The following is a 22,805-nucleotide window of genomic DNA, read 5'->3' as shown; positions in this document are numbered from 1 at the left end:
GAGCACCTTTCAACACAATACCCAGATATTCGAAAGAAGGGTAATTCCCAAATGATATTTGCTTACATTGATAGATATCTTTAAAAAGAGCGGCTAGACCCCCACCTCTCTTAACAGCTCTGCAGACACTCATAAAAGTAAAGTTCGGAGGGGCTGTTTCATTGAGGACTGTTGCACTGTAGCTGTCTTCTAGCCAGATTTCATTTAGAAGCATAAAATCCAGGTTGTTTGTGGTTATTAAATCGTTGACTAGAAGTGATTTATTTTTAAGTGAACGAATGTTTAAAAGTGCTAACTTAACAGTCTTACTTTTTGTCCCCACATCAATCTTAGTTTGACGTGTAATAGGCACCAGATTATTTAGGTTTGCTGCACGGCTATTGAAGGCCTTAGACTTTCTATCTTGTAATAGAGCAGCAATAGAGAAAGATACAGGCACACTGGGTTCCCGCTTGTTCTGTAAACATTTGAGAAAGTTACTGTTATCAGAGCGGGGACCCAAAACACATCACTGAGAGCTGGTATCAGTTGTTTTTGGTTCACCTCGAGCAGAAGGAGGATGGTGTGGGCCCTGGCGTTGTGGCAGAGGCCGAAGAGCTCTCACAGGAGGGGGAGGGCGAGCTGGGCCCGCAGGCTTTGGTGCGGGTGGTAATGGTGCCTGTCGTTTTTTGGTTGGTATCTGGGGGCTTGCAGCAAAAGAGTGGGATAGTCTGGTTCCAGCATACACCAGTTCTTCCATTTTCTGTGAGAAACACAGAAGTGGCGATGCTGGAGAGAGGGAGAAAGTGTCTGGTGAAAGGGGCTGTTGCTCTGGTGTTATAGGAGGCTGTGATATGCTGTCCTGGCTTCCCTGGCTGTTTTCCAGGAAGTCGTCCTTGGGTGCTGAATCTTCAAGCAGTTCTGATATGTCTCTCTGTGGGCAGGGCTCAGCTGAGATTGTGTCCGTGAGCAGAGGTTGTTGTGGCGGAGTGGTGTTATCATTGTCCTTGTGTGATATGTCAACCGCATGTCCATTTTGCTGCTGAAATGAAGTCCCGTGGTCATTCATACTGTGTCCATGTGTGTGTGTGCCGTTCAGATTGAGTGGATTGGCACAAACTGCAGAAGGATGATTGAGGGAGAAGTAGAAATTGTCCTTTAACACTCTTGAACCAAGTTTGTTTGGGTGATGGCCATCCCGATGAAAAAGTTGTCTCTGACTCCAGAAAAGATTGAAATTGTCAATGAAGTTTACTCCTTTTATATTGCAGGTTTTTTGCAGCCATGTATTTAGCCCAAGCAACCGTGAGAACCTGTTTGTTCCTCTTGCTGGGAGTGGTCCACTGATGAATGTTTGAACTTTCAGTCTTTTAAGTGTTTCAAAAAGTTCATGGAAATCCTTCTTAAGGAGTTCTGACTGCTCTTTATGGATATCATTCTTCCCCACATGTATGATGAGTCGATTTGCAGTCTTATGTTTCATCAGAATGTTCTGAAGTTCCCTGTTTACATCAGAAGTTGTTGCTTGTGGAAGGCAGCATGTAGTTGTATCCCTGCTGCTAATGTTTCTGATTATCGAGTCCCCCACTATCAGAGTCCTGGGCTCGGCTGCGCTCTGAGCTGAGTGCCGCTGTCTGCTCGACCTTGAGCGCCAGTTAGCATCAGTGTTAGCTACTGGCCCATTCAGTCTGTGTTCGATCATATTCATCACATTTGGGGATTCCTCATTTACATTCATTAGTACTTCAAATCTGTTCTCAAGATGTATAGGCGGTGGTAGAAGACCAATGTTTGCAATCCTTGTCAGAGCTGTATCTAGGGTAGAGGATGCTACTGCTGCAATATGTGATGCTCGTGACAATCTGATGTCTCGAGTGCCTTTGGGTCTAGCTCCCTGTTTGTGCCATCGATTAGTAAGTCGATCGGCTTGTTTCTCTACCTGTCGAGGAGCACTAGTTTCATGGGACTCACCGGTATGCTGAGGGTGTCCATGACGAAGCTCTGTTGTGTGCTCCGTCTGGTTTGGTGGTCCCGTAAGTAACTTTGTTTCGAGAACTGCAATCCTTTGTAAAAGTCTGTGGCAGTTGGTGCAGCAAGTAGATTCTTGAACCTGAAGAGGCATTTTCTCTCTTATCCGTATGAATGTAGGCAGTTGTGTTTTCCTTTCCCGGAATGTAAGCTGGTCGGGTAAAAGAATTCTGCGTTTTTGTAGTAATCCAAACTTTGTTGTCTGAGCACTGTGCTGTTTGCTGAAGTTAAAATTAGATGATAAAAGGAAATAAAATATAAAATATAGGAGATAAAATGTAAAAGCGATAGAGCAAAGCGCGGAGCAGTAAGCAAGAGCGTCCGAACAGTAGCTGAGCAGTTACTCCTACTAGAAAAATGATAGAGTCGTTGTAAGAAACGATACTACATAGGGTGACCATGCAACATGACAAATGCATTCACAACCTTGCAACTATGTTATTGAACTTTAATACATAAAGTAATACATCCTTTCCATTCAACTTTTCGCCCGCAACAATAGAATAATGACAAACAAATAAAAAAATAGTTTAGCTTTTAACACCTTTTTCATGACACTGTTTATTTCCATGGTCATTGGTTAAAATAAAATTAAAAATAATTTGCCAGAAAAAAAAAAAAAACACTATTTCAGTAAAAACAATAATTTCAGTCCTCCTGATGCTTTCTTGTATACTTTCCTTATGTGGCATTCTAGGTCGCTGGCACCTTTATTTGACACTGACATGTACATGCCAGCTTTGCAGGTCATGTATTCTGCTTCACAAGGATCCCAACCGAGACGAAAACACAGGGATTTTCTCTGTAAATCATCTGTGAATTTACATTTGGGCTTTTTTTTTACTCTGTTCAGGAGCCATGTGCCACTGTTGACAAGCAAGCCGTGGTGCTGAGGGTAATGATTGAGTTGCAGTTTGACCAATGTTTGCATTACATACATGACCGACTGACCAATGGTGCCGTGCGAGAAGGCGGGACCTGCTAAAACGTACATCAACCCGATCACTTGTTTAGCATTCATGTAAACACTAAATTCAGATTCCTCAATCGGAATGAATTCGGTCCAATTGAAACAAAAGGTGTGCATGTAAACATAATGAATGGCGACTGTAGAAAGCAAAAGCCGAATCCCGGACATTTTGGGCAATCTAGACATTTTTTTAGGTCCAAAAAGAGGACATGTCCATGAAAATGAGGACGTGTGGTCACCCTAGCTTACATGTCGCATTAAACTGGCAGGTTTTAGAATGCTGTAGGCAATTATTTTGCAATTAATTTCATGTTTAATCTTGTCTTGCCTGGATCTTTGGTGTAAACTCATGAACGCCCCCCATGAACACCTGAACCTTTCAAAAATATTGCTTCCAACATCTCTGAACGCCTCCGTTGAGACCACTAGTTTTGGGCTACTGTAGAAACATGTCTGCCCAAAATGACTATTTCAATGTAAGGGGACCCGCAGTGTATGTAGATAGAAATGGCTCATTCTAAGGTAATAAAAAAATAACGGTTCATTACAGTGGCGGCTGCTGGTCTTTCAAAGAGGGGAAGCTCATTTTCGGCCTACATCATTAATTGTCCATTTATTTATACGTAAATTCTGCCCAACGTTCCTTTTCAAGAAAATGCTCTGTGACCCTATATCGTTCCAACTAGGTGTCTTTTCCAGTGACTTGACCAGTGTGTCCTCTCAATGGCCAGCAGAGTTAGGTATAATTGTATAAATGTAATAATATAATAAAGGTATAAATAACAATATAATAAAGTATAATAATACTACTACTAATAATATATAGGCTAGTTTTAATTATTTTAATAATTATTGTTTTAATTATTACTAATAATATTATAAAAAATATAATAGGATAAGTAATAATATAATAAAGGTATAAATGTATAATTGTGTGAAATGTATTATGAAAAATGGCTAGCAATTTCGACAAGCAAATACCAAGAAAGGTAGCAGCAGTTTATCTTTTGACTATCACTTGAAAAATCCGCGATGGGACTGAGCTCGAATAGCTTCAGCGGCAGCGACTTTTTATTGTATGAAATCGCTGTCAATCAAAAGGAGATGCAGCCCCTCCAATCATCACGCTGTCACATTCACCGTCTGTCATCGTCCTGTCTGCACTACAGTTCCCAGAATCCTCCTTGTTTCCACACCTGAACTCACTCCCTTCATTACCCGCCTGTTCGTCATCATCATTATCTGCATCACCTGTCTTGTGTTCATCTGTGTGTGTATTTAAGTTCCTGGTTTTCACTCTTCACTTGTCGGTCAATGTTTATGTTAGGTTTAATCTATGTTCTGAGCACACGCTCCCTGTTCTTTGTATTTGCTATATTTGAGAATTAAAACCTTTGTTTCATCATCTTCGTGATCGTCTCCTACATCATCCACCCAGAAGCCTGACAGATTGACCGACCAAAGGAATAAAGAGACTATGGGGAGATTGATTGCGGGAATCCTCTGGCCCCGAGCTCGTAAGCTGGTGTCTAATAGCGCAGATCTAGCTTTGAAGATGTTTGACCCAGCCTTCATGTCGGTCAGGAAAGCCTTCAAATATGCTGGTCCAGCCGAGCCTGCACTTCGCGCCAGTCCAGCCGAGCCTGCACTTCACGCCAGTCCAGCCGAGCCAGCACTTCACGCCAGTCCAGCCGAGCCTGCACTTCACGCCAGATCTGCCGAAGCCAAGGCAGTATGCGTCATGCCCGCCGCCCCTGAGACTGTGAGCGTTATGCCCGCTGCACCTGTGACAGACAGCGTCATGCCCGCAGAGCTTTTTTTTTTCTTTTATTCCGCCGAGCTTGAAGCTCCCTTCGCCGCTGGTTCCGTCCAGCTCAAAGCTCTCTTCGCCGCTGGTTCCGCCCAGCTCAGAGCCCTCTTCGCCGCTGGTTCCGCCCAGCTCAGAGCCCTCTTCGCCGCTGGTCCCGCCCAGCTCAAAGCCCTCTTCGCCGCTGGTCCCGCCCAGCTCAAAGCCCTCTTCGCCGCTGGTCCCGCCCAGCTCAGAGCCCTCTTCGCCGCTGGTTCCGCCCAGCTCAGAGCCCTCTTCGCCGCTGGTCCCGCCCAGCTCAGAGCCCTCTTCGCCGCTGGTCCCGCCCAGCTCAGAGCCCTCTTCGCCGCTGGTCCCGCCCAGCTCAGAGCCCTCTTCGCCGCTGGTCCCGCCCAGCTCAGAGCCCTCTTCGCCGCTGGTTCCGCCCAGCTCAGAGCCCTCTTCGCCGCTGGTTCCGCCCAGCTCAGAGCCCTCTTCGCCGCTGGTTCCGCCCAGCTCAGAGCCCTCTTCGCTGCTGGTTCCGCCCAGCTCAGAGCCCTCTTCGCCGCTGGTTCCGCCCAGCTCAGAGCCTTCTTCGCCGCTGGTTCCGCCCAGCTCAGAGCCTTCTTCGCCGCTGGTCCCGCCCAGCTCAGAGCCCTCTTCGCCGCTGGTCCTGCCCAGCTCAGAGCCCTCTTCGCCGCTGGTCCTGCCCAGCTCAGAGCCCTCTTCGCCGCTGGTCCTGCCCAGCTCAGAGCCCTCTTCTCCGCTGGTCCTGCCCAGCTCAGAGCCCTCTTCGCCGCTGGTCCTGCCCAGCTCAGAGCCCTCTTCGCCGCTGGTCCTGCCCAGCTCAGAGCCCTCTTCGCCGCTGGTCCTGCCCAGCCCAGAGCCTTCTTCGCCGCTGGTCCCGTCCAGCACAGAGCCTTCACCGCTGGTCCCGTCCAGCACAGAGCCTTCTTCACCGCTGGTTCCGCCCAGCACAAAGCCCTCATCGCTGGATCTGCCCAGCACAAAGCCCTCATCGCTGGATCTGCCCAGCACAAAGCCCTCATCGCTGGATCTGCCCAGCACAAAGCCCTCATCGCTGGATCTGCCCAGCACAAAGCCCTCATCGCTGGCTCTGCCCAGCACAAAGCCCTCATCGTTGGATCTGCCCAGCACAAAGCCCTCATCGCTGGCTCTGCCCAGCACAAAGCCCTCATCGTTGGATCTGCCCCGCACAAAGCCCTCACCGCTGGATCTGCCCAGCACAAAGCCCTCACCGCTGGATCTGCCCAGCACAGAGCCCTCATCGCTGGATCTGCCCAGCACAGAGCCCTCATCGCTGGATCTGCCCAGCACCGAGCCCTCATCGCTGCCCAGCACCGAGCCCTTATCGCTGCCCAGCACCGAGCCCTCTCTGGTACCCGGGACTTTTCCCAAGTATTTTTTTGGGGGGGGCCATAGGGCTCCGCCATGGCCACCTGAAGGGTCTTCACCACCATGGCCACCTGAAGGGTCTTCACCACCATGGCCACCTGAAGGGTCTTCACCGCCGTGGCCACCTGAAGGGTCTTCTCCGCCATGGCCACCTGAAGGGTCTTCACCGCCGTGGCCACCCGAAGGGTCTTCACCGCCGTGGCCACCCGAAGGGTCTTCACCGCCGTGGCCACCCGAAGGGTCTTCTCCGCCATGGCCACCCGAAGGGTCCTCACCGCCGTGGCCGCCCGAGGGGTCGTCTCCGTCCTGGCCACGCCCACAGCCTGCTCCACCGTGACCACACCCACAGTCTGCTCCACCCTGGAGGCTTCCTGCCTTGTCTCCCTTGCCTTGTCTTCCCCGTCAGCCTCCAGGGCGCCCACCCTCCCACCCCTTTGGTCTTTCTACGGCGCGAGGACGCGCCTCCCGGGAGGGGGGAGTAATGTCACATTCACCGTCTGTCATCGTCCTGTCTGCACTACAGTTCCCAGAATCCTCCTTGTTTCCACACCTGAACTCACTCCCTTCATTACCCGCCTGTTCGTCATCATCATTATCTGCATCACCTGTCTTGTGTTCATCTGTGTGTGTATTTAAGTTCCTGGTTTTCACTCTTCACTTGTCGGTCAATGTTTATGTTAGGTTTAATCTATGTTCTGAGCACACGCTCCCTGTTCTTTGTATTTGCTATATTTGAGAATTAAAACCTTTGTTTCATCATCTTCGTGATCGTCTCCTACATCATCCACCCAGAAGCCTGACACACGCGGAAGCCCGGAGTCCGGGCCAGCCCACTCCTCATTCACCCCCAGAGACGCTGAGCGTCCGTGGGCGGGACATAATCGCAGCATTTATCCAATGACCGTCTAGTTTCGAAGCGCTGAAAAAAACTGTTCAGAGCAGCCCCATTGAAGTCAATGGACGCTGGGCTTCAACAGGGAAATGCACTGTCTGTGTCGCTACGGGAATGTACGAGAAGGAGATCGAGTCAGCCGACCTGCTGTATGTAGCTGATTCTGAACGAACTCGTCTTTGAGATTACCGTTTTGTAACGCATTTTTAGTCAATAAAATGTTAACACAATAGTACATATTTGACCATTAATTTTTTTTTGACATTATAGGGGAAGCCGAGCTTCCCTTGCAGTCTTAAAGAAATCCCCACTGGTTCATTATGTAAGGTCTTTATACACCACTGAAAACATAGTTATGTACATAATATTGCATTTCTGTAAACAGATCCTCCTAAATATTACACAATGCACCTTTAAGTGATACAACTTAAAACTGTAACTAAGTTCAAATTCGTGGAAGAAGGAGGTGGATGTTAAATGCAACTTTAATCATAAAAAAATGCATAAACAACAAAATGAAAGGAACAACAGGGGCTGACTACAGAATATAAACATAATAAAAACAGCAGTGTAAAATGTCCCAGGCTCTCGGCCCAGCCCTGCTTTATACCACATTAACGTTAATAAAACTTTAATACATTTGCTCATCCATGAATGTGATTCCCGTCTAATTACTTTCTATCGGCTGTGGAGGTGAAGACGACACCTATCATGATTCCATGCTCAATCACGGTGTCTATGCCTCTGTTATTGTTTTGAATAAGCAATATCTAGGACGAAACTTACATACTGTGTCTTTAAATAATAACATGAATAAACTCAATCAAACGGCCATTCATATAAATGAATGTGTTTACTGTACAGGTAGAATATCAAAAGAGAGTAATTAAATCTTATGTCTGTTGCCAGGACAATGTGGATCTGGGGGATTTGATGTTTTCTCTATGCTACCTGCCCACTGCCGGACGGCTGACCATCACCATGATCAAAGCACGAAATCTGAAAGCCATGGACATCACTGGAGCTTCAGGTATGAGTTCACACTCAGATTACACAGTTTGAAATAACATATATTACAATATAACAGAATAGTTTTGGAGGATTTGGAACTTATGGTATGATAAGTAAGAGGCTGGCTTATAGGTAAAGTTTAAAGCTGGTGAAGAAAGAGTGTTTAAACACCCCACTGAAAAACACATGACAAAAAAGTTCACATTGCATAAATGCATGTAATAACTATGACTTTAATTCATTCTGATTTTTAAACAACAAATTCAGAGAGACCACAATTATGCCTGTAGTCTAAATGGTTGAAACCATTTCAGTTTGGGTATGCCATTCCTTGGATTTGTGTTCAAAATGTAACTGTGGAAATATAGGTTATGGTCTTATATGTAAATTATCATAATAAAATGTATTATTATTATTATTATTAGTAGTAGTAGTAGTAGTAATAGTATTATAATATTATAATATAGTATCATATAAAAAAATAAAATAAAAATCACTTTCTACTTTGAATCTTTTCCTAGACCCTTATGTGAAAGTTTCTCTGATGTGTGATGGACGAAGACTGAAGAAAAGGAAAACCTCCACCAAGAGGAACACATTAAACCCTGTGTACAATGAGGCCATAGTGTTTGATGTCCCTCCAGAGAACATTGACCAAATCAGCCTTCTCGTAGCTGTTATGGACTATGACCGGTGAGAATTTCACAAATATTTGTTGAATTATGTTAATGTGTCCTTTCTGTCCGGCATAAAATAACTTAAAGATGATTGCTTTGTTGCCATTATTTATTTATTTGTTTCTGATTTTTAAGCACTCTTATCAGTTTCAAAAGCATGTTAAGCTCTATGCAAAGCATCTCTGAAATGCTGTTGATTACCACATACATTAATTTTGACTCATCCCTCAGTGAAAATTACACTTTTAGTAACAATATAGCATTAAAAAGATATTTTGAGCCTCTAATCCTACTCTTACCTCTAAACCTACCCATAACCATTTCTTAAAAATATTTAGAGTTATAAAGAAAAACAAAGACAAGTGTAATCACAATCATTTATTTATTGCAAAAATGTCAAAAACAGTACCAAAAAGTAGTCAAAATGACAATGTGTTGCAGTTGCAGTCCTCTTTTTCTGTACATAATAGTTTTGTATGAGGTACCGAGCAGAATGTAAGTTATTAATTGCTTAAATTCTTATCCTGATCCACTCTGTGAAGGCGCACATTTCTCATTCAAACACAGATCACCCAAAACACAGCATGTGGCAATCTTTGACGAAACTGGCCAATGAGCATTTGATATCACTGGCGTAAAAAGTGTAACCAGTATATTATGTTTTAATTTAGTTTTCACTCTGTTTGCTCTGTTCCCATTCTCTTTATGCCTGTTACAGACTGCGCGGTTTCTGCAATCCTATATGAACATTACAAATCACACTGTATGACATGTATGTAGAATGTACAATGATGACACCTTTTGAATCATAGGCTACGATGCAAGTTAGTATAGAACTATAAAACGTCATCTGCAAATACTAATGGTAAACAAATAGAGCAAGATGAGTCATACTTTGGCCAATTGTGTTTTTTATGTGCAGTGAAAAAAATAGGAGGAAGCTATAGAGGAGAATATGTGATGCGATCTGGGAAAACCCATCGGATGTCGTGCTGGTACGTTTTCAGTAAGGTCTAAAAATAGGTTGAATGTCAGTTTTTTTTGTCAAAATTGGGTTTTCATTAAATTATTATTCTATAACATCTTGTCTATCAGCTCTGAATATATCTTGGCAAAATTCACTAGATTAGAGCAGAAAAATAGCGATTTATAGTGGAAAGCTGAAAAGACTGTGTCTTTCTCTTTAAGAACACGCACGTCGGCGGAGGTGCAAAAAAAAAAAAAAAAAAAACGTCCACAGCTCTCCTTGTCTTAAGACTACAAAGACAGTACACCTATCAAAATAAACCACATAACATCTAGAATAAAGGTTTATCGATGCGCATTTCCCGCCAGTCCTGTGTAAACTACAATGGCACACAAGTTTTTTTTGTTTTTTTTTTGCGTGTTTTTTATCCAGAGTTATCGTGAGATGCGGAGCACAAGAGAACAACGGAGTCTGAAGTAGCTGCTCGCTTAAAAGATCTTGCTCGCCTCTCAATCGTCCAATTTCAAAATGGTTTTCACAGAATGAATTTTGAGTTTGTAAGCTTTTGAATGATACCTAATCTATGATGATTACTAAAATATGTGATATGAAAAAAAGGCAATAAAAAAAGAGCCCCGATCGTCCGCTAGCAAGACGTGACAGTTAATTAAACCTGTTTTTCTCAAAATTCCGTTCCTGAAAATCATAGCGATCAGCCAACTTCAGATAACCATAACTTTTGTTACCGATAAACGATGAAGGAAATAAAAACAGATTTGGAAAGGGCTTGAAACCAACTTTAATTTGGTAAAGATTTCTGTAAGAAGTAAAATTTCACCATGTGATGGGTTTTCCCAGATCGCATCACATATGGATGTGATCAGGGCTAGGGAAAAAAAGACCAAATTGGCATGCCAATTTTGCAAATGGAGCTTGAGGTAGCCTAAATAGTTTTAGGTTTTGTCGCATTGATCAATAGCCATTTCATGTTGCATACTTATTGGCCAGTCAGTAGACGTAGGTCATAGCAGCAAACACACTGTGAGATGATCATGCAAAATTTCTGACACTATCAGAAAATGATCGCAGGCTATCTTTGGTTGCAAGACCATGTCAACGGCCATCTTTGAACATCGCTCATTGTACTACTGGACCACCGTTTAGGAGCCACGAGCACAGCCACGCTGTGGTTGGTCATCTTTCGTCTGAGACTGCACAAAATCGTACAGTGTGTACCGGGCAATTAGTTCCTAGTTAATTTCTCTGTTTGTTAATTAGTTTCCATAGGTCATAATTCCACGCACCTGTTTGGTTTCTCTTTTGATTATGTTATTTGTGTATATGAAGAGTTTGGTTCCAAAACGCGATAAACGCCATTTTTAAAAAAAATTGAGTTCCTGCAAAAATCAGTATTGTATAGGGTCGGTATTGAAAAGTCCATTTTAAATTTTACGTAAAATGCGATATCCGCCGTGTTATTCTGTCATGTTTTCTCCCTTTCTTTCCAAACCGCGACAAACGCCAGTCTCCTTTCTCTGCAGAATGCGATAAATCCGCTCAACCAATCACAGCGCACCATTCCACGCATTGTAAACAGTAACGGCGGCGCTCTGAATACACCGGGCATCCTAGTTTTTCCTATCTACTTTGTACTTTTTGATCAACAATCAAACAAAATTTTTTATAATTTTGACGGCATTGATGAACCTGTGGTGGTTTCTGCGGTAGGGAAGAAATGTAAGCCATCGAAATCTAATCATTTACGTGAGGAGATTAAGAAGACGAGGCACGCGGGAGGAGGAAAAATGCCGGCTGTTGCTTTTTCTCACATGACAGCATCAAACTTCAGTCACGCTGACACGTTGACCCCATGGGATCTTTTGAAAAACTTTCAGTTGTTTTACTCAAAGTCAACGAAAACCGAGCAGGACCAAGCCATTTTACAGATGATCGCCGTCAAAAAAGTTCAGGAGGTATTTCCCAGCGATGGCTGATTGAATGTATTTTTAGTCCAGTGCCTGTAATAAGATATTGACGGAGTTCAGAGGCTGTCATATGTGGATCAACTTATTTTGTTGTGTATTTTCAACAGTTTCAATATGAAAAATAACTTTTATATTGATTCAATGGATTAATTGCATTTTGAAAAAAAAAAGTGTCATGAATTTATTGCATTTTGGGGAAAAAATTATCAGTTTTTATAATAAATCTTTGAAAATCAAAATCTGGATTTGAATTTTTTTTTGTTATTATAACCTAAATATGCTATGTGAAAGTTTGAAACAGAAAATAGTGGTTTTCATCTTGCCACATTCTTGGTAAAGAAAACACATTTTTACTTAAATTGATCAAAATGGATTTATCGCGTTTTGGAACCAAACTCTTCATATAAGCCCTGAGTTTCCCTAGTTAATTTGTCCATTATTGTCATTGTATATGTGGTTGTGTTTGAGTTGATATCCCAGTTTTCTACAGCAATCTCCTGAGTTTTTATTTTGGATTAATTAAAGATTATCTTGATTTTCCATTAATTTGTTGTGCATGCTTCTCCAGGACCAACAAGTTGGGCAGCAAATTTTTAATGCATAACGAGTGAGGGATTTGAAGTCTGAATAATTTTTGTTTGTTGACTGAGAAGTCAAAATTATTTTCTGTGGTAATCAACAGCATTCAACAGCATCCCTTGATATTTACACTTTACATTCAAGTCACTTAGTATTACAGTGGGGTTTGAATGCTGTTGTACTTTTAGTCAATATGACTAAAGATGCAATGTGCATAAAAAAAAAAAAAAAAAAAAAAGCCAGCAGCAAGAATGAGAGATGGGGAAAAAAGAATGATCTTTTTGTCACTTTGGACAAAGTTGCCTGAGAGATGTTGCTTAAAACCGATTGTTTTGTTTGTTTATTCAGGTACCCAGGAGCTACTTGTAAAGGTTTCAATTATGCTTTGTTAAAATGACAATATTTGGTTACACTTTATTTTCAGGAATCCTTGTTACAGTGAAATATTTATTAACAACATATACTTACTATAGGGTTAGGATTTGGTTTAGGGTATTTAGGGTTGAGCATAATTTACATAGCATTATTACTAGATTAAAGGGATGATTCGGAGTAAAATCAACCTAGGGTCCTTTGCACCATGACCTCGAGCCAAACACCCCCCTTTTTTTTTTTTTTCCCTTGGTCGAACATTATTAAAGTTAGAGCTTATTTTGAAATATCAGCCGGATGGCTTAGTGCAGGCGCTAACGGATCCTAGGATGTATCTCGTAAATTACCCCACTAATAATGTGCCATTGAATTCGCCACAGAATTAATAACATCGCTGCGAGATCTTGTGAGAAGCATTCAGAGTTTTCTGTTATAAACCATATATATCATATCAAACCAGTAAAAAACCAGGAGAAACATTGTGCAGTGAACGAACAAGTTATAGAAGGCTTACAGTCCAAAATTATCAACATTCATTATTTAATGTAGTAACATTTGTAGTAAAACTTTAACCATGGTATTATGGCAGAAATAGTAAAATTCTTTAAAGTACTTCACACATCTTTTACCAGCAATTCAAAATTCGTATGATCAGATTTTGATGTGGTTTAAAACATAATTTGTTCATCCTTTAAAGATTGTCCCCATTTATAAAACGTTTCGGTAACACTTTATAATCTCTGCACACTATAAATCATTAAGCATTAGTAAATTCAATTAGTAAAGTTAATTAATACTTCATAAAGCATTAATATACATTAGTAAGCAGTTTATAAATACAGCTATAAATGCCTGATTCTTGATTTATAAACATATCTATAATGTGTTTAATAATTGTATATTCATACTTTATTAATGATCATTTTATCATTTCTAAAGGAAGTATTGCATTATTTACAAACCAGTTATTTAGGAGTTGTCAATGGTTCATAAGATCACTTAGAAAGTGTAAGTAAATGATTAATAAACTATTTAAATGCACATTCATACATATTATTCAGACATGTAATAGTTACTTAGTGTGTTAATAAATGCTTTATTAACATGTATTTCTACTGTAATTCAGGGTTAATTTATGTAATTTTTTGTGAGCTCATCTAAAGTGAGGACTATTTATGCCTTGTAAAGCATTTACAAAGGAGATTTAAAGGCTCAGTTAAATATGTATATGTTCTGTATCACTGTGTTGTGTTTGTTTCCTTTTTCTGTTTAGAAGATAACTGAGCCTTTAAATCTCCTTTGTAAATGCTTTGCAATGCATAAATAGTCCTTACTTTAGATGATCTCACAAAAATAGTTAACTGACCACTTTCTATATGTCTGAATAATAAGATGTATGAATGTACATTTAAATAGTTTATTAATCATTTACTTAGACTTTCTAAGTGATCTTATGAATCACTAACAACTCCTAAATAACTGGTTTGTAAATAATGCAATACTTCATTTAGAAATGATAAATTGATCATTAATAAAATATGAAAATACAATTATTAAACACATTATAGATATGCTTATAAATCAGGAATAAACATGTATAGCTGTATTTATAAACTGCTTATTAATGTCTATTAACGCTTTATAAATTATTAATTAACTGTTAACTAATGCTTAACTAATGATTAATAACGTGCAGTTATTATAAAGTGTTACCAAAATGTCAAGATGCTGGAAAACTGGAACCCTGTGAACTTAAAATAAAACTGCACATTGTAATTTCTGTAAGTTAAGTCTATGTATTACCAAGGCATTTGTCAGTATTACAGGCAAAATGGAAAATGTGAATAACTGCATTGCCGGTTGATTTAAGGTGTGACTTACATTTTCTGCCTGTGCTCCTAAAATTTTCAGTAAGGGGCTACAGTGCTCCCAGTAAAAAAAAAGCCATTAACAAACATGAATCAATTCTGTAACAAATGTATTGTTAATGTTACCCAATGCATTGACCAATGTTAACTAATGGGACCATATTGTAAAGAGTACTCACAAAATTATTGTTTTTCTTGTTTTACGTTAATTTAAAAGTGAGTTTAATAATATACTGTACATGTAAATGTATTATAGTACAGTATATGTATGGTATACATACATTTCTAATTTGGTCTTCATGAAGGGGTACAGTATATGAGCCTTATTGTTGTGGCTTAAGATATATGGGTGTTTTCACACTAGCAGTTTAGTTCAAAACAGATCACGGTTCATTTGTTGGAAATGTGAAAGCTGTCATGCGGACACAGGAGCACACTGTGGTACCCAACCTTATGCCCTATTCGCACGGGATTAGTATTACCCCTGGACCTCTGTAATTAAGAAATTACCCCCTGACTTCTGTGTTTTTGGTGGCTCATTCACACGGGCAAATAAATGTTCGTAATTCCCTCGAGTTTACGGACTTTACAGCGCGCGCACGCCCACCCATTCACACTTCACTAGCTGAACGTGCTGAAACGAAGATCGCGCTGCAGTATTGCAATTCAAAAAAAGAACTTATTTAAAACCAATTTATTAGAGAAATATATTACATTATAGAATATCATATTATTGTATAAATATATCTTCTTTTTCTTTTATTCTTTGTCCATATTTACAACAAGCCTGCCTGAAGAAGGTATTATAAATACCGAAACGTCGCGATAGGTTTGTTTTTCTATTCATTTTATTTGGTTTATTTCATTTTATATAATTTTTACTCTTTCACACTTTGATTTCTTGAGATACTTACAGGATGGAAGTCTTTAGAGGCCGTGTGAGACAAAGAAATGCTCCACCACGATACAGACTACTAAGTTACACTACGACAAAAAGCGTCCAAACTTTCCAAAAGAGCTTCCATGCTGCGCCAAATGTGACGTTTCCATGACAACGGTCCGAGTTGAGCTTCCGGGTCTTCTGTAGTTTGTTTTCTCTTTTGCAGCACTTAATAGTTTTTATTGGAGAAAAACTATAATCGGATTGGAGTAGGGCATATCTAGATATTTTATTGTTAATATAGTTTTACTACAGACGTAAAATGGACTGTTAAATGGCCCATAATGGTTATTACGTTCTTTAGGAAACGATAGGCTCACAGAAAAACAGCCCAAATCACAGACATGGGGATTCGCACGGGACTGGTATTATCATAGGACCCCTGTGTTGGCCGAAATACGGTAGGTAATTTTCGGGGGAATTTTTACAGACATTTTTACAGACATGGCAGATTCGCACGGGATAAAAATCACAGACGACCTCTGCGATTATTACAAATTACCGGAGGTCCCTAGGTAATACTAATCCCGTGCGAATAGGGCTTTAGACTACCTGTAGGAGGTGGTCTGAGTTCGGATGCACTGGAACTGTGGTGCGATTCCTGTGAATATGAAAATATATGAAAATAATGTAGGGTATGACAGTGGTGATGATTTACCTTGCAGTGTTATAGTGCAGTGCATGCAGTGTTGTCATGCTTAATGAGTGCAAGCTGAGTAGCTCAAAAGCAACAGTTTGCTAGCAGCATAAAGCTGCCTTCATGCGACACACATACAGTAGATACAAATTTTGTTCACTCTGCCTTGCGTAATACCACCAAATTATGTTAAAAAACACAGTATATTGAATTGTGCTCGTTTGTGATGAACGCAAATGAACCAGTGTTTGATAGATTCGGATTCGGACTGCTGCAAACATGCCCAGTTTGAAAGCCTGCTAAGACAGACATGTTTTATTTAGAACAATATTTCTGCAAGAAGTAGTCTTACGAAGTAAACAGAGTATTTCGCTGTTTCTTTTCACAGTGTAGGTCACAATGAGGTCATCGGTGTATGCCGAGTAGGTAATGATGCCGAGGGTTTGGGAAGAGAACACTGGAATGAAATGCTGACTTACCCACGCAAACCCATCGCACACTGGCATCCTCTCATCGAGGTAAGAACACATGGACATCCTCATTCTGCTCATGCAGATCAAATTTAGTACTTGCTTGTGCAACAGGCCTAATACATCAGGCATGAAACTGAATGTCCCAAATACAGCATTCCAACTTTAAATATAAAATTATAAAAACTGTTTGAAATTATAAAAAAATTATATTCTTTTTAAATCCCTTGTGTAGTTTTACAAAGACAGCAGGTATATTTTCAAAGTACTGTACATATCTTTTTCATTGGGTGCATGGTTATTTGAAACCAAAAAGTATAGGTCATGATACCCCTGTCTGGGCAGCCAATGCTGTGCACATTTTGTATGTCTCCCTTATCCGACACACTCGGTACATTTACACAACAACAACGTACTAAAAAAGCAAAACTTTTTGCATACAGGCGACAATGTTGTCAAAACGATCCCCATTCACACGGATCTGTTAAACTTACTAAAACGCTGTATTATGAATGCCAGATTAGTAGTTGGCGATGTCACTTTGTGAAGAAACACGACAGACCTAATGACTGAGCACGTAATATGCATGCGCATGATGTCACCATTTTAACAAATTAGCATTTTTGTATTACACGGAGGCGATAACTGTATCGTTTTCAAAACATACTTAAAAAACGTTTTCATAAGTTTGCATTTTCAGGCCCCTAAAATGCTGTTTTTGTGCAAAATTCATAAAAAAATAAAACAAATCCCCGTTTTTAGTTGAAAACTGTGCGCAATACAATAAGTAACAATCTCTGTCAGAATCTCAAAAGTAGACAAACGATCAAAGTCTGGTAAATTATGGTAGAGATACTAAACACAGCTAGAGCCCACTATAATGCAACCTATAGCCTAATGACATGGCAAGACCATAGACTGTAAAAAAAGATGGACGACGCCCCTTCGCTCTCTTCCATTGATGAGAACTGAAGCCGCCAGAGTCCCGATATGGCGCTGACATATTGGAACTTGAGTCTGCGCAGTAGCGATCTCGGGACCAGACCTGCGCAGTCGTGAGCAGGAAGTAAAGCCGCAAAATCAACGCTCCGCCCTCACTCGCCTCAGGGAAAGTGCTTTCTGCACACTTTTTAAAAAATTGATTGCAGTACTACAAGAGGCTTGTTAAAATAAAGTAAATACAATCTCCTCAGTCCTCCGAAGATCCCGAAAAAATGTCCGTTGGTGCTTCAGTGACTACTTCGCTCGGAGAACCTGTCAATCACAGCTGACAATCATGACGTTACACCACCGCATCACGTAACTAACTAAAAACCAACTTATTTTTGAAACAGACACTTGAACTTACATCAGCGTGATAAAAATGACAGCAAATGAAAGAAACCACCTTTGGAAAAAGATATTTGAAGTGTAATTTAATTGTTTAGTTGGTCTCACATCCCGTTGAATAACACGGGGAGGTGGGGCTTATGACCTATACTAGGACCAGTCACCGGGGGGCGATCGAGACGTTTTGGCTTCACTTTTCAGGGCTTGTGCGGCACACTTGGGCAAGACGCACAACCTCTTTTTCTTTTCTTTTCGTTTCTATTAATTTATTTTATTTTAGTTCAGGTTCACAGCACAAACCTGGCACACATTGGGTGGACACTAGTCACTTCTCTTCAGCAGACAGAGATAAACTTAATTTATGTTGATTTGTCTTGCCCGCGCTCTTGTCCGCTGCAGCTCTCTTGTTTAGCTTAGTGTTAGCGTGACACCGGTCCAGGTGTTTCTTCAATTTACTCGTGCTATTTCTCGCTGTAGAGAGTTCCATCTGTGTCGCACATACAGTTGGTACTCAACCAGAATAATCCTTTTACCATCGCCGTTCCCACGGCGGTAAAATTGGGGTCGTGTATTAGCTGCTTTTTACCTCTAAGTGTCACTATAATCATAGACTTTGAAAAGTGTCAGTTTATTCTCTCTATTATGTAATCTGCCAGCTGGCCTTGTAGCATTTAAATTCCAGTGAAACATTTTAGTTAAAAACTTCTTAATCACAATACTGAAATTAAAGTACAAATTTAGAACTGAAACAAACGTAGGCTTCTATTATTGCATCAAATTTAAGCAAAGTAGGCTAAACGTTAACATTGTGTGCCCAGTTTTTCTATTAAGGCTGTTTATCTCAGGTTATGTGTCTATATAATAGGTACTATACTTTGTGTTATTTTAATTTGTTAGTACATTTATTAACTGAAACAACAGTGAAATAAATTAAACAAAATGATCCTTTAATTTAAACATTGTCAAGACTTGCTAACCGATATTAGTCGGTAGCAGTTGTGTTTTAGCATTCTTTATTATTTTAAGAATTAAATAGGCTTACAGTAGGTTGTTATGGTTAGCATTTTTTTTTATAAATAATGAAAACATTTCAACATAAAACATTGTAATAGAAAAATGTTACATCAATAAGGCTTTACATGAGCATAAGATGTTAAGCTTTCAGACGATAGCTGTGTGGTCAACGCTACAACATGTGCCTCGCAGGGCTTCAAGCGTTCTGAGTTTGAAACTCAGCTCTATGAACAGTTTCCATGATTTTGTCTCTAGTTTAATATTTGGCAAAAATAAAAACTTTTGAAATGTGCATTTATTGATTTGAAAGACTTTTCGGAGCTTTGTAATTCATTGTCTGTCATTTTTATTAACAGGCGTTTAGACGATAACATTGTAGCCTACTGTTAACCGATGTTGGCCGACAGCAAGTTTTACCTTTCTTGATGCTTAAATAGGTAACAGTTTATTAAAGTCAAGCGTTTTGTTTAATTATTAATGGCACATTACCACATAAATTTGCTACATTCCAGTAGAGCCTCTGTTTCGCTGCACAGACGACAAAACCCGAAGATGCTGTTGAAGGACGATTATCAGCCGATCGCACCAGAAAATCACAATGGCCTGAATACGATGAAGCTCGTCTTTAATCTGCTAAATTATTGTTTTGTGAATCATTCACGAGATTGAGATGAATGACAGTGTTCCCTTTCAAAAGCTACACTCAATGATGTGCTTGATTTAACCCTCTGAGGTCGACAAACGCGCGGGCACATTTTGCTGGATTTTCTCCACATTGTAGCACTATAAACTTAAATTACTCCGTCATTTATGGTCATACAGAAAAAAGAAATATAAAAAAAGAATCTGTGATATTTCTCCTTTTGTATGTGTCCACTTACAATCAAATCAAAACATTGTGCTTTTGTAAAATAAAGAAAATAAACAGGGTGTGCGTTCTGCCTCTCCGTCGCGGTGAACTTTTTTTTCTTGAGCATGTCTATAAACTGAAACAAAACTTAGCGAATACTTGTCACACATTTATGAGCCATATACCTTTATAAACATTTAAGTGTGTACTTTTAAATGATCGGATTCAAAACGAAAACAAATATTCTCTGTTTAAGTAATTTGTATAAAACCGACAAGATGTCCAGCTTCTCAAACGCTTGCTCATTACAGTTAATTTGGCCACGCCCACTCGCGCAAAAGATATTCACATGCAAATCTCCACATGGAACGCGGACTCGCTCATTACCTCAACAACAAAACACTTCACTTCACTTTTCGTCGAGTTTGAAAGACGTGCCTGAGCTTACATTGGATTTAGGCTACCTCAGAAGAAGAAGAACGCGATTTGAAGACAAGAAAGAGGTAAGGTAAGAAATTCTTACATATTAGTTTGTTATTGTTGCATAAATGTCACGTTGCAGTTGAACTGTTGCTAGATATATGGGGAATATTATAATATTTAGACCCGTGTTTACTGTTACTGTGTTTGTGGATATCTGCTCAAACGTAGATATGTATATGGTAACCATAATGTTTTATATTTGAGCGCGAGCGCGTTTGAATGTATCATATTTTGCAGCGCGATCGCGTTTGAATGTACTGTATCATATTTTGGATGAACGCACCAAATGGCTTCATGTTTTTATTATTATCTCATTTCATATCATCATAACGGATGGAAACATTTGAAGTAACATGATAATCAATATATTTTTCTCTAGCTTAGTTGTTACTGAAATCTTTTGGAAGATTTATACTGCTATAGGTTATTTATTGTTATTATTATTTTATCCGGCACTGCGCATATACCTTATGCCTACAAGGCACAACAAACCTGGTGTTCATTATATTATATATTGTTGAAAACATTTGTGTGTGTGTGTGTGTGTGTGTATTCTGTGAATTTTAAAAAGGAATTTTAAAAAGCAATTTTAACCAGAAAAATCTAATATTTATTTCCAAAATCGTGCAGGCCTTTCTCTTGATATCAGTATGTTCACTTTTTTTTTTTCAGGGCCCAGATGCCACTGAGGACTTCAACATTCACATGAGTCTCTGTACGTGAACATGGTAAAGTGAAAATCTTGGAAATGAAAGGTATGTACAATGTTTTTAGGAATGGCACAAAGGTCTCTGTCTTTGAAGTGCTTTTTTGGCATTTGTTGTGTATCTTTGGATTATGTTGTGTTGTAAATAAATCCAAACAATTTAAAAGCCATTCTTTTTTAAATCTCCTCATTTACAGTATTGTGCAAGGTTGCTCAGAATGATAGGGTCTGATAGCTCCTAATAGGGCCGTTAGGGGAGGTTCTTTGTCTTTCTCAGGTGTGAAAAGCTTACATATTAATGAGCTCCCGCATAAAGCTTTTTCACACAAAACACGTCGTAAAATTTTTAAATCAATATATTGTCTTATCTGAATGAGCAGTCAGGGTGATTTTCACATAATTTTGCAGCAAATATTCTAGGCTACGTAATACAATTTTCAAAAGTCTTGTGAAGAAATAATCAGTATGGGTTTCATGGCCTTATTTCAGTGAGAATTTTTTTTTTTTTTTCACAAACCACGCATAAATGTCATTATCTCAAAACTACAAACTTTTACATACATGCTGCTGATATATTATTGTAGCAGAGTTTGTGCTGAATACAGTGTAATTAGACTTTAGCCATGAAAATGTCACAAGTAACAGAAATAACCAGAAATGTCAGAGCATGTCAGAACACCTCCAGGGCCCAGAAAACAGCTCAGACCTCAGAGGGTTAAGCGCTATGGGAACGCTTTTGTGCGTGACCAGCTGTGAATATACGTGTGCAACACGTCAATAGAATTGACTGAGCTTTTATAGCCTTGGACAGTGACGCCATTGGAATGCGCGCACGTCAGAGGCTATAATTAGATGTGCCACAGGTGCATCGGCAGGTCTTTTGTCTTCAGACTATACTGTGATGTGTGTGTGCTTCTCAAACTCTCAAAAACTCTCTATTTCCTCTAATAGGAGTAAGTTTTTGCTAGGCAGTGTGTATAAAAATATCTCTCTTTTCCTCTACACTCTGTCTGACAAGTGAAAGAAAAAGAAACAAAAATAAAATGTGTGATTTTCAAAACAAACGGTGTGTGCCTCAGTGTTCACGTCCTATGGCTGAATCAGACATACACCAATGCTGTTTTGGTTTGTTTGGGGAAAGAGCATGCTGCCCTTGCGTTTGAGCATGGTGATTGCGAGCACAGTGGAATGTTCTGGCCTGTCATCCAGACCGTGTTTGCTTGTCTGATTGATATTTGGCTGTATATGAGAAATCAGCTACTTGTATTAATATATTGTCTGGCTGTTCTTTGGCCACATTTAATTCAGAGGAATTAAATATTGACGATGGACTTTGAGAGCGCCGCCTCTGAGCACTTCTCTCGTTATGATAAAGCGTGTGAGAGGTTACTCGAGGTGGTGACTCATGCAGTGGCCAGATTACAGCTAGACTGCCCTCCTTGAGGTTCTCCATGACGTTAACTCGTTCATGGGGAAAACCTTATTCTTTGCGCATGTTTTTTTCCCTTCGACGTCAACTTATTAGACTATCGTGGGTGCAGGGGTGTGTGGTTATACAATGATGCACCAGTCTGAAGAGACGCTCGTGGGCTATCTCTTCTCTGGAGCTCATCGTCATTTAAGGAGTCAGCACTCCCCACCAAGCCGTGTATAATAACATCCACGCTGGTGGGGTCAGACTGGTGCTGCTCTGCACACTATGGCAGCGTTGCAGGCGTACCCGGCTGATCTGCTTAAAAAACAAAAACATAATGGGGGCTCAAAAGCAGAGTGTGGCGAGTTGCGCTCCCCCTCGTAAAGACTGGGGACCGGCTCGTCGCGCACAGCAGCCTCATAATAGACCAAA

At 40.3% G+C, this 22,805-nt stretch overlaps 1 protein-coding gene across 1 annotated transcript in view; it reads left to right on the top strand.

Annotated features, from left to right (window-relative positions):
* The window catches only part of syt9a (synaptotagmin IXa), a 111,310-nt gene that overhangs the window by 69,526 nt on the left and 18,979 nt on the right, over positions 1-22,805 (top strand). Inside the window, exons 4-6 of the mRNA XM_079874229.1 lie at positions 7,981-8,101; positions 8,604-8,775; positions 16,496-16,625. Of these exons, the coding sequence (XP_079730355.1) occupies positions 7,981-8,101; positions 8,604-8,775; positions 16,496-16,625 (423 nt within the window). The remainder of the gene's footprint in view (positions 1-7,980; positions 8,102-8,603; positions 8,776-16,495; positions 16,626-22,805) is intronic.

Source organism: Squalius cephalus (assembly GCF_949319135.1).
Source record: "Squalius cephalus genome assembly, chromosome: 6".
NCBI classification, from domain to species: domain Eukaryota; kingdom Metazoa; phylum Chordata; class Actinopteri; order Cypriniformes; family Leuciscidae; genus Squalius; species Squalius cephalus.
Note: the sequence above shows the minus strand (reverse complement) of the source record. Positions and strands in the feature narration are given on the sequence as shown.